Genomic DNA, 12,019 nt, shown 5'->3' with positions numbered 1-12,019 from the left:
CGGAATGGAAGACCTCCCTGATGAACCCGGCTGAAAGGAGTTTAGCGATTTCCTCGCCTATGGCCCTGCGCCTTTCGTCGTTGAAGCGACGCAGGCAATGTTTGGCAGGCTTAGAGCTCGGGGTAAGGCATAGTGCGTGCTCGGCGACCTCCTGGGGTATCCTCGGCATATCAGACGGCTGCCATGCGAAGACATCGTGATTGTCGCGCAGGAAGTCGACGAGCTCGCATTCCTATTTGGCCGAGAGCTGGGTCCCGATCCGAACTGTCTTGGTTGGGTTGGTAGGGTTGATTCCCACTGTCTTGGTTTCTTCGAGCGGCCAGAAAGCCGATGAGGAAGTTGGTTGGTTACAGTCCGGGCTGCCGGGACCGATGACTCCCCGAGCCGTGGGAGTTCAGACGAGTTGACGACCGCAGTGGCGAGCTCGTAGTGTTCGCGGTCACACATGAAGGCATGCGAGAACGCGCTGCTCACAGTGATGACGCCGTTTGCTCCCGACATCTTCAGCTTGAGGTAGGTGTAGTTGGGGATTGCCATGAATCTCGCGTAGCATGGCCACCCCAAGATGGCGTGGTAGGACCCTGGAAAGTCCACCACCTCGAAGGTGAGGACCTCCGAGCGGAAGTTGGCTCAGCTGCCGAACATGACGGGCAGATTGATCTGCCCAAGCGGGTATGCATGCGCTCCCGAGATTATCCCGTGGAAGGGGGAGCCCACCGGGCAGAGTTCCATTCGGAGGATGCGCATGGCATCGAGGGTGTTGATGTACAGGATGTTGAGGCCACTACCGCCGTCCATCAGCACCTTCGTAAGTCACTTCTTGCGGACGATGGTGTCGACGATGAGCAGATAGCGTCCTGGTCTTGCGACGTGGGAGAGATGGTCCCTCTGATCGTAGGTGATTGGAGACTCTGACCAGCTGAGAAAGGAGGGGATGGCCGACTCAGTGGCGCATGCCTCTCGATAGCGAACCTTATGCTGTCGCTTGGTCCAGACGGCGTCGGATCCGCCAAAGATCATGATACATTCGTCAGCGTCGGGGAAGTCATCCGCGTCTTTGCCTGTTGTACCTCCCTTCTTGGGTGCTGCCTCTTTGTCATCTCCCTCCTTTGGCCCGCCGGCCTGTCGGAGGAAACGTTTGAGGAGCTCACACTCCTTGTAGAGGTGTTTTACAGGGTAGGTGTGGTTAGGGCATGGACCCTCCATGAGTTTGTTGAAGTGGTCAGGCAGTCCTTGATGGGGCTGCTTGACTGCGCGATCGGTCGTGGCGACCAGCGGGGCGCTATCCGACCGACGTCGATCCTTTTTATTTTTCTTGTCCCTCTGCGTGGAGGGGCCCTCGTTCGGGTCCGTGCGTTTGGCTTTGACCTTGTCCCGGCCTCCGCTCAAGACCGCTCCGACCACCTCCTCACCGGAGGCGTGGTTGGTGGCTACGTCAAGCAGGTCACGGGTGGTACGGGGTTTCAAGCAACCAAGCTTGTGGATAAGGGACTCGCAGTTCATCTCAGAGAGGAACGCGCTGATGACGTCTGCGTCGACGACGTTAGGGAGGGAGTTGCATCGTTGGGAGAACCTATGGATGTAATCCCGTAGGGACTCACTGGGCTCTTGCTGACAGCTCTTGAGGTCCCAAGAGTTCCACGGCCGGACGTACGTCCCTTGGAAATTCCTGACGAAGACCCTCTTGAGGTCCGCCCAGTCTTGGATGCTGTCGTGCGGAAGGAATTCGAGCCACGCCGAAACATGTTCCCCCACGCAAATGGGAACATATTGAATGATGAAGAAGTCATCATCCACTCCTTCGGCTCGACAGGCGAGCCAGAAGTCTTCGAGCCAAATGCCTGGGTTTGTCTCCCTAGTGTATTTGGTGATGTTGGTGGGCAGCCGGAAACGCTGCGGGAACGGTGCTTTCCGGATGCGTCGGCTGAAGGCCCGAGGCCCTGGGCCCTCGGGGCTAGGGCTCTGGTCGTCCGGCCGACGACTGCGCCTGGGGCGCGTTTCGCCGTTTCCCTCGATGGTTTGGCCGGGATTCGTGGCACCTGCCGCTGTATGGTGGATAGCGTTATTACGTTGGGACCGATGCCGGTCGCCAATGGCGCTATGGGCGTCCTGGTGCGGATCAGGCCGCTAGTGTACCGATGGTAGGTGTGGAGCAGGCGCCCGGTCGGACCGTGGCGCGACTACCGCACTCCGAGCTGGTCCTGGCGGCTGTAGCGATGAGCGAATGGAGTGATCCATTTGGTGCATCCCCGTTCCCCTGGTGGGGAGAGAGGGCACGCGTCGGAGTCATGCCGCGGAGCTTTCCGCCTGTTGGATGGCGGCGGCTTCTACTAAAACCCGGAGGTTCTGGTAGACTGCCCACTCTTGAGGGTCGATGGGCTCAGGAACACCGCGTAGAAGCATCGCTGTAGCAGCGATATTCTGGCCAGCCTAGGCGAATTGTGGGACATCGTTTCTCTCGTTCACGATGTCGCGTTGGACCTGACGGGCGCGTCCCTGAGCGCCACCCGCCAGGCCGTGTGCGTGGGGCGCGACGTGTTGGGCCGACCGAGCTGGCGCAGGCGGCGGCTGGTTCTGCCGCCGTTGTTGTAATTCCTCGGCGTGCGCTTGCGTAGACGTGAGGGCCTCCGCACACGGGTCTGGAGGGGTGTGAGTCTGTGCAGATTCCACAACCATCGGCGGCTGTCTCAGAGCGTTCGTCATGGCGCACTCCCAGGACGAACGGTGGCGTGGTGCCACGTCGCCGACGCTGGAATCGTCGCTCATGCCCTCACCATCCAAGGGTTCGTGGGAAGCGGTAGGAGCGCAGCCTGCCATTCCCATGAATTTGGATGTGAGGGGGAAAGGCGCCAGCACCCTTCGGAGTCCCCGGGCGTACGTATCCGTAGAGGACGCGAGGCCGTAGGGGAACCAATCGTGCGGTGTTTGCGGCGTGGACGACACAGTCTCTCTGGGTGCTCGATTGGGGATAGTAAATGAAGAGTAAGTAACAGTACGCGTATTACTTACAACGGGGTTTGAGCAGAGAGTTTGCTTGGATAGAAGCGCAGATGTCGCGCGTCCCAGAGTCGATGGAGGGCACCCTTTCGACGGGTGCCGGAACGTGCGCCTCCTCGCGGAGGTGGAGTATGCCGAGCCTATCGGCGATGAAGTCCAGGCTTCCAAAGCGGAAGGCCTGGGAAGGCTCGAAGACGGGTGGAACCCGCATCCCGGCGGGCGAGAGTGCGGGAAATTCCATCGAGCCGAAGCGAATCGTATCACCCTAGCCCGCCACGGCGGGGGTGGCGGAAAAATGGGCCATCCGATTACCAAAAAGGTGTTGAACGTACAGCGTCCTCCCCACGGACGGTGCCAACTGTCGATACAGAAAGTGACCAACGAGTAAATATTTGTAGTTTTGCTGCACGTTGTGATTGAAGGTGGCCTAGCACTCAATGACATAGGATTTATACTGGTTCAGGCAACGTGCCCTACGTTCAGTGTGGGTCGGTCGGTGACTTTATTCCTGAGCCCAGGTGCTCGAAGTCTATAGTGGGGTTATAAACGAGAGAAAGAGAGAGATGGGGTGTCCGATCGGTCCGGTCGGAAGGGCCGAGATCGACAGGAGCTATGCTATGAATGAAGTGTCCAAGCGTGTGCTTGAGGGGTTGCGAGTTATCGATCTAATGAACCTGAACTTGAAGAAGTCGACTTGGGTTAACTGCCTGTGTTTGGAGGGAGCACATCCCCTTTTATAGAAGAAGTGGATGGCTTTACAAGTGAAAGGGAGAGAGAGTACAGACGTTTCTAAGCCTTGTTGCCCATGCCGACGGGGACGGGATAATGGTGGGCGCCCGCAATACTGTTGATGTCATTGCAGAATGTCAGGTACATGTGGGAGGTTGAGCTGCTTTCTTCAAGACTGAAGGACGTTGGTACCTGCAAAAATGCTGTCTCGCCGACTGGAGGCATGGTTTTACCACATTCACCTGGTACGGTGAATTCCGACGCCCACAATACTGTTGATGCCCAGAGACACATGGGGCGTCTTACCGTACGGGTGTTTTGATCGACGCCTACAAAATGTAGAGGTAAACGTTGGCGCCTACAATACTGTTTGTGGCAGGGCGGTTGTAAAGTACTGTTCCGCAGGGTATGGTCCCTGGTGCCGTGGTTTGACTTGCGAGCCCCGTCTTGCCTTCCTTCGTATGCCTTCTGGTTCTTTTCGAGCGGACGTCCCGGTCGGATGGCCCCAGCCGGTTCTGGCGCGCCAGTCGGAGAATAGCGATGGGTAGGGTTTTCTACGAACCCCGGTCGGAGACACGGGGTCGGAGGCGGTCCTCGGGTCAGGCTTTCCGAGTGGAGGCCGTGCGAAGGCAGCCAGGGCCTGACGCTAGCGCTCCGATCGGAGAGGCCGTTCGGAGTTGGCCTGAGCCTGAGCTAGTGCTCCAGTCGGAAAGATGGGCCGAAGGCGGCTAGGGCCTGAAGCGATTGCTCCGGTCTGTTGAATTTAGACTCTCGGGCCGGTCCAGAAGAAAAGAAGGCCGTCCTCCTGGGCCGAGCCCTGGCGTGGAAGCCGGACCCCAAAGAACTCCGAGTTTATGAACCCGACACTATATGTATCATCTTAGAAAAATATAGAGAAAGAGTGCAAATATATTCAAGTTTTATTAGTTACATAGTTCTAAATTTAACCACAAGTTTCTAATACTTAAGTCTTAAAACCATCCTAGAGATTCTCTCCTTTTATCTCTCGCGAAATAAGGTAGCAATTCACAATATACTCTGTGAGCAGTATAGTTTCAAAAAATCATAACTATTTTATATAAGAATTCTATCTCTTGATATGATCAGAGTTCAGCAACTTTTTTTTATTTAAAAGCCATTCGATAAAATAAGATAGTTTCTAAAAGGTTTTTACTGAAAAAGCGGGCTATTTACACCATGTTTGATGAGGAAAAAAATACAAGCTCTACTGAGATAATTAGTCACCGTTCCCAGCTATAAATATTTTAGTATTTTTTAAACCGATGTACTCATATATTTTTGCTACATTTTTAAAAAAAATCACCCGTCATAAACATCTGTCACGTGGCACTGGCAACACCGAAACCGGGACAACCGGCCGAGCCAGCCCAAGCCTAGAGTAGGGTTTCGGGCTTTTCGTCTTCTCTTTCGTCCTCTCCTTGTTCCACGCTATTCCGACCGTCGCTGCCACCTACTCGTGTCCTTGCCGGCGAGGCCTCCTCCCACCCAAGTTCCTTCACGAGAGCGGACCGGACCTCACCCGGGCCTGCTTGGAGTCGATTTCGGCCTAAAATAAAATATACTTTACTAGTCAGATTTTGAAGACTTTGCTAAAAAAGAAAGGTCAGATTTTGAAGACCCAATTTTTGAGAAAAAGTCCCGAAGAGGCAATAGCCAGCCCTAGTAACTCTCAACTCTCAAGCCGACGATGAGCCGCCGCCAGGTGGGCCTAAAGGGTAGTCCAGTAGGCGTAGGACAACCCTAAAATCAGGCCCAAAATACTTTTAGTACTTAGGCTGACCGCACCACGCCTACGCCAAGCCCGTCGCTGGTGCGGATACAGACGTGAGGCCCACCCCGAGAGCGGATACAGGCGCGGGGCGAAACCTCTGCCTGTCCCGGTCTCCTATAGCGAACGGAGATTTGACGTACCCCCTAGCGGCGCGCGGTGCAGCTCCTCCACCGCCATATTTGCGGGCGAGTACCGTTCCCAGGTCCCGGGCGCGGACAGCCTTAAGCATTTTCAACACCCCATAAAAATTCTGGGCCAACAAAGAACAGAAAGAAGGCGACAAGCTCTTCTCCTCGGCTTGCCCACCCCAACGCGTGACCTGCCCCGAGCCCCCGACGCCGCGACGCAACACGCCGCCTCCGACTCCGAGCACCGCCGCCCCGAGCGCCAAGGCCGAGCCGCCGGAGAGGCATCCCACCGGCCGCCGCCCCACGCCCCCGCGGCCCCGCCTGGGCCTGGTGCTGGTAGCCGAGCCGGGCTGCGCGCGTGGCCGAGCCGCCGAGGTGCCGACTGCCGAGCAGCCGACCAAGCTGCACGCCGCCGGCGCCGGCCGCCGGGTGCTCCAAGCTGCAGAGCAGCGTGACAGCGCCCCTGGACCGGTGGGTGTGCTTCTGAAGTTCTGAGCTCTCCCAAATCTCATACCCTAGGCCCCAGCTGCCTCCGCGCGAAGACGACGCGCAGCCGTAGAGCTGCCCAGGCCCGGCCGACTCCGATCTGCATCTCTCGGACTGCCCGACGCCCTGCGGGCTGCGGCCGCCCTGCGCTGTCCGGGGCTGCGTCCAGCGGAACCTCACCTCTCCCAGTGGGACGTGCCTCCAGGCTCCAGCGGAGCCCGACAGGCCGGCAACTGACCCCTTGCCAACTGCTCCTGGTGTGTGCCTACTTCCCTCTTAAGGTTAGAGACTTTGAATGTAGATAGCTTTCAAAATTATTGTTAATCTTACACGGCAGCATTGCATGATTCTTCACAGAAATATCACTGCAGACTGTTTCTGAATGATATGAAAAATTGCTGTGGAAATAATGGATTCTGACCTTCCCTAGTGGGTAGTGACTTTGACTAGCTAATGAAAGTTCTACCGAACAAATTCAACCCCTAGTTTTCTCAACAATAATTCCTTCCTTCCTGAAGTCTGTTTTCGTAGAATTTCACAAATACTACCAGAAATAGAAACAACATTATAGTCAAATTTCAAGGAGTTTGGAAATGAAAAAAATATATATTATAGTAGAATTTATATATTATAATTTATACAAGTTTGAAACTTATTTGTTGATCGTTGAATCTAAGGTATTATATCGAACCATTTGTAGGATTTATAGCTGTATTACATCGTATTGTATATTAGGATTTTTATCTAGGCATACCTATATCCTAGGTTAAAATCCTGGGTCTGCCACTGCTTGGATGCATGCTCTTTCCCCCCTTGGATTTCCTTTTATCCACAATCGAATTCAAATCCCACTCTCTCAAGTGCGCTTTACTTTTTTCCCCATTTGCTGACTTTAGTTTTTTCCCCACAAGTTTCGCTGGGTTGAGGAGAACCATGCCGGACGCGAAGCCTGCTGCTGCCGCTGCTGCCGTCACCAAGGCGGCGGCTGGTGACTCGCCTTCTCCTGCTGCTACTCCTGCTCCTGCGCCGGCGGTGGCCAACAGCAATGGGACGCCGCAGAAGCCGCCTCCTATTCCAGCCGCCGCCTTCGACATGCCCAAGCCAAACCTTCGGGGTCTTAACAAGCCCAAGTGCATCCAGTGTGGTAACGTCGCCCGTTCCCGGTAAGGAGACAGAGTTTATCGATACTTCCTTATTAGGCAGAATTATTTCCTCGTACTTGTGATATGGTGTGCAGAGGCAGTTTACAGGCAACTGAGAACCTTCACCTTTGGTTATGTGATAGAGACTGCATTGATTTCTGATTTGTTAATGAATTATATGCGCGCGCTCTGCTTGGCCTTTCAGGTGTCCGTTCCAGTGTTGCAAGAGCTGCTGCTACAAGGCCCAGAATCCTTGCCACATCCATGGTATATGCGACATACTCCTTTGACGTGATAATCTGCACTGCTATAAGAAAATGATAATCTACACTTGAAGTTAGTGACCCACAAGGAATTTGATGAATGGTGATATTCTATCTGAATATCTGCACAATTACATATATGTTCTAGCCAGTTTACCAGGCATCCCTTCTATTTTTGGTTAGGCAAAATTGCCTCTATAGCCCTCTCCATGAATCATTTTGCTAACATACTACTCTCCAAACTCAGTGTCCTATCTTATCACTTCCTAGTCCCTACTCCGTTTTTTCCCATCCTAGTGCCGTGCGGCACGATTGGAAACCAGTGGCACAGGTTGGAATGCAGGACTCTCACAGTTACATTCTCTGTCTCCATGGCCACTCCCAATCCCCCATCGCTTTCTGCCTTTACTCTCCGTCTTCTACCCCTGCAACCACTGCAGATCTCACTGTCATCAGCGCAGGGCACTCTCTAGTGGACATAGCCACGGTGCTTGATGTCCATGAGCATCGCACTTGACCAACTGCCAAACCACGGATCCCTTACTGCCACTGGCCCCATAAGGTGAAGCAATGCCACCTGCATGAGGTCATCTCCTGGGGACTACACCAGGAGTGAAGCTGTGCTCCATGCACATCCTCTCTCTTCTCAGTTGGCACTAGTAAAGCGGAGGACCCTCCTTCCTCTTGTCCAGCAGTTCTGACAACAGGGGGGAGTGGAGGGTCTCGGTTGTGGGCAATGTGCAGAGAGAGAGAGAGAGAAGATGTGTGTGTGTGTGGTGGGGGGGGGGGGGGCAGATTTGATGGAGTGCTATGGCAAACAATCAGGAAAGGAATGAGTGCTAAAATATAAAACTGATAACTGAATTTGGGGATCAGTATTAGCAAAACAGATTGTGGAGAATGCTATCAAGGCAACTTCGCCTTTTCTTTACCCTCATTCAGCAGTTGTTCCAGAACTTTTTATATTTAGGGGTACATTTAGTTTCGTAGCCGAAATGAGCTTGCTTAGAGGTACAAGCTAGCAGATTTAACCAATCCATCCTAACAATGATTTACTATTTGTTTATGTTTCAAATATTTATGGCAAGTTCTTAGACAAATGAATTGGTTATTAGCAGTCAGAAATTACCATACAGAATTAATTCCTGGAACAATGTTTGGAACATAGTCACAAAGTTTCTGGGTCAACAGGGTCGAGGAACGTGGTTCACTACTTGCGGCTTGCGAGAGGTTTATACACGGTAGGGTTGAAAATAACCCCGAGTACCCAGGTCGGGGACGATGTTCCCAGGTCTTGGGTCGATGCCTTCAACCCTGTTTACTGTGACCATGGTTTGGAATAAATCTTCACAAACTGCAAGCACCACTCATCCAACAGAAATGAAATGTGTAAAAAAACTAAACAAGTAATGGAAGGCAATAGAGGAATTTTTGCATGGTGATGACTTGCATCCTTTATGAGGATGTTTTGACCATATCTTGCTTCAAGGGCATGTCAAGTATGTGGGGGACGAAGTGTTAGATGGGGTATTGATTAAACCTTGCATTGACCGTCAATGGAGCTATTCTCTTCATGATTTATGAAGAAATGGGGGAAGAGGCTAGTGAAGGAAAAAATGAAGGTTTGGGAAGTTTTTGTAGCCAAGCCGCGTTAGTGGTTATGTTAGAACCCATTGTTTTTGAGGCCCTGTGGCGCCGTACCCCCTTCACAACGCCTAGGCGTTTATGGCGGACGCCTAGGCGACGCCATACGATCATCTTAATATATAATGATACTAAAATTCAGAAGCAAATCATACCTTAATATTGCCAAGTCTTAGCATGTAATACCATAATAAATAATGCTACCAGAGTGCTAGTGCACAACGTAAAGTAGCAAAATAGCAAATCTGAAATCTCTCATCACTCAATAGCCACAAATTAGTCTCTAATAACATAATATAACTTAATGACTAGTGCTGCAGGGAAAGAAACAGAGGAAGAGGAGGGAAGCAGAGGAAGAGAAAGAAACAAAGGAAGAGGAGGGAAGTAGGGCTGCGGAGGAGGCAGGGAGCATACGAGGCGGACGGGTAGACGGTCGACAGAGGCGGGCGAGCAGGTGCGGACGGGCAGGAGCTGCAGGTGCGGTGCGGACAGACCCCTGGTGGACTCGAGCAGCCAGGAGCAGATGCAGGGGCGGACTCGCGGGAGGTGCGCGCGGCCGGTGGACTCGAGCAAGGAGCGGCAAGCCTCCGCCTCCGCCTCTGCCGCCAAGAAGCAGGGCCGCCGCCGCCGCCTCTTTTCCTCTCCTCTCTCCGTGAAGCTGCAGCGGCCCGCACCTGTGGAAAAAGCCCTCGAGCGGGAGGTTTGCCGCGCAATAGCATATATGCGGTCGATTCCCACCCTTTTCCTTCTAGCGCGGACGCGACGCTGTCGATTCCCGCCAGTTTTCATTGCGTCCGCTCGATTCCCCGCCCGATTCCGTCTTCCTCTCAACTTGCTGCTCCGGCGTCCGCCACAGGCTTCTAGGCGCTCGCCCAACGCCTTTCCACGCCTAATCGACGCCTAATCTCATATGGTGGACGCCGTACGCACGCATGCCGTGGCAACCCCGACGCCCAGCACCCTGGGCATGCCTTGTCGCCTAGGCGACGTCTGGGCGACGCCTCAAAAACAATGTTAGAACCATTTCTTATGAACATTGATGTTTTATTTATGATATTTCTATCGCAATCTGCATGTCAATTCCATTTTTCTTATTTTAAACTTTCTTTTACATTGTTTATTATCATGTCTGCTGCTCTGCGCTATGCCATAATGTTGTTTATTTTTTACTCTACTCTGAACACCACTGATGCTGCCTCGCTTTACTTATCATGATAGTTCTGAAGCAGACCAACACATTGCCGGATAAGCCATCTCCTGCTACTGCTCCTGCAACAGAACAGCCATCTACCAATTTACCCGCAACCAGGTAAAATTCATAAAACATAAGTTGACAATTAATCTCTTGCAAACCACTGCATTGTTTTAATGTTTGATTGTTGTTTTTTCACAGTTCAGCATCAAGGCTGGCTGCCTTGCAAAAGCTTCCCCAGCATTTTCTGAAGTCTCTCCAAACAAAGAAGTCGCTTACCAAAAAGGTTATTGGCTCTTTCGCGCGCTCTGTTTGTTTTGAGCCGCTTTTTGTTTCTTTTGTGACTTTTGTTTTGTTCTAGGATGTTGTGGGTATAAACAAGTGGAGGTTTATGAAGCTAAAGGAACATATGCAAGGAGATATCGATGCTGAAAATGAAGCATATGAGAGGTATACACAGAATGTTGGGTTACTGGAGGAAACATTCTGTCCCATGGAAGATGCTGATGTTGAGCAAGAAGCTGAAGCAACTTCTTCAGAAGAAGAAAGGATGGACTTGCTGGTTTCTGAGGCAAAGGTGAGGTTGAAGTCGGATAACGAAACTGCTGATAGCTTCAAGGAGAGGGTTGCGACTATCTTGGACCAGAAGCTGAAGAAACTGCTTGAGAGTCAAAGCGCCAATGAGGATGACAAACCATCTGATCCAAATCAGGATGATCATCCAAGCCCAATGAAGTTTAGCACAAAGCAGAAGATGGAGAGAACCACGAAACTGAACGAGCTGCTTGGTAAGCTGACAAGAGCACGGAGCGAGGACGATCTGAAGCCTTACCGTGATCTTATTGAGCAGCTGTTTGGAAAGGAGAATGGTTCCCCTATGGACAAGCCAGACAGAATGGAGACGGAGCCGGGCGATCAAGAGCCAACTGCAGCAGTAGCACGGCCTTATTCCATCCCAAAGTTGTGCACTAGGATGGAGGTTGATGAGGACTTCGCCTCAAAGATCAATGATGAATTCTCCTCGTTGAGTCAGGTGGTGCAGCTATGAATCTGAAACCTAGCCTGATCCCATTGTGACTACCTCACTGAGCTCCTTTGATGTGTACTAACTCAACAGTGTTATTTCATCGATGCGCTGACCTGTCATTTATTGTAAGGAAGTGTTTGGCCGTTCGCAGTCAAGCCAAAGCAATGGCGACAACTAGGGTGATGCTGCGTTTTCTTGTATCCTGTTTTCTTGATTTGTATTTATTCTGGTACATGACGCATGAATGGATCGAAATGTTATATCGACAATTCTTGTGCAGCTCTCTTCAGTAAAGTACATGAAGCGTTCATCATTATTGCCTCGTTCGTTTGGCTGATAAGCCATGGCTGAAAGTATTATTAGCTGATTTGTTGTGAGAGAAAAATAATGTTCGTTAGCTGAAAAAGAACAGCTTATAAGCTTAGCGAACAGGGCGTATATCTTGAAGAAATGTACTAGATTGGGTAAATTTGACGAGAAATGTGATGGAGGATTTGTACTTGGATACTCAACTACTAGCAAAGTATATAGAGTTTGGAATTTGGATAGTGATACTCTTGAGAAAGTTTATAATGTTAAATTTAATGAAATCAAGGGTTCCCAAGATGAGAATGAGAAC

General features: G+C 51.7%; 1 protein-coding gene across 4 annotated transcripts; it reads left to right on the top strand.

Annotated features, from left to right (window-relative positions):
* Nucleotides 1-5,761: 5,761 nt before the first annotated feature.
* Nucleotides 5,762-11,669, top strand: LOC136501309 (uncharacterized). Of its 4 annotated transcripts, none has more exons than XM_066496815.1 (6): nucleotides 5,762-6,389; nucleotides 7,044-7,295; nucleotides 7,480-7,541; nucleotides 10,400-10,490; nucleotides 10,575-10,659; nucleotides 10,735-11,669. In XM_066496815.1, exons 2-6 carry the CDS (start codon nucleotides 7,066-7,068, stop codon nucleotides 11,419-11,421), a joined length of 1,155 nt encoding a protein of 384 aa, XP_066352912.1. In that variant the 5' UTR covers nucleotides 5,762-6,389; nucleotides 7,044-7,065; the 3' UTR covers nucleotides 11,422-11,669. The 4 variants fall into 4 exon arrangements, with proteins under 4 accessions (XP_066352912.1, XP_066352913.1, XP_066352914.1 ...); XM_066496816.1 differs by having other exon boundaries at nucleotides 5,762-6,413; XM_066496817.1 differs by lacking the exons at nucleotides 5,762-6,389; nucleotides 7,480-7,541 and having other exon boundaries at nucleotides 7,047-7,295.
* Nucleotides 11,670-12,019: the final 350 nt, after the last annotated feature.

Source organism: Miscanthus floridulus, chromosome 13 (genome assembly GCF_019320115.1).
Source record: "Miscanthus floridulus cultivar M001 chromosome 13, ASM1932011v1, whole genome shotgun sequence".
In the NCBI taxonomy this organism is placed as follows: Eukaryota; Viridiplantae; Streptophyta; class Magnoliopsida; order Poales; family Poaceae; genus Miscanthus; species Miscanthus floridulus.
This window is presented reverse-complemented; position numbering and strand designations above follow the sequence as displayed.

Coding starts and splice junctions, on each gene's coding strand:
- LOC136501309 (XM_066496815.1), top strand. CDS start 7,066: ATGCCGGACGCGAAGCCTGCTGCTGCCGCTGCTGCCGTCACCAAGGCG. Junction 7,542..10,399: donor GAATCCTTGCCACATCCATG/GTATATGCGACA, acceptor TTATCATGATAG/TTCTGAAGCAGACCAACACA. Junction 10,660..10,734: donor AGAAGTCGCTTACCAAAAAG/GTTATTGGCTCT, acceptor GTTTTGTTCTAG/GATGTTGTGGGTATAAACAA.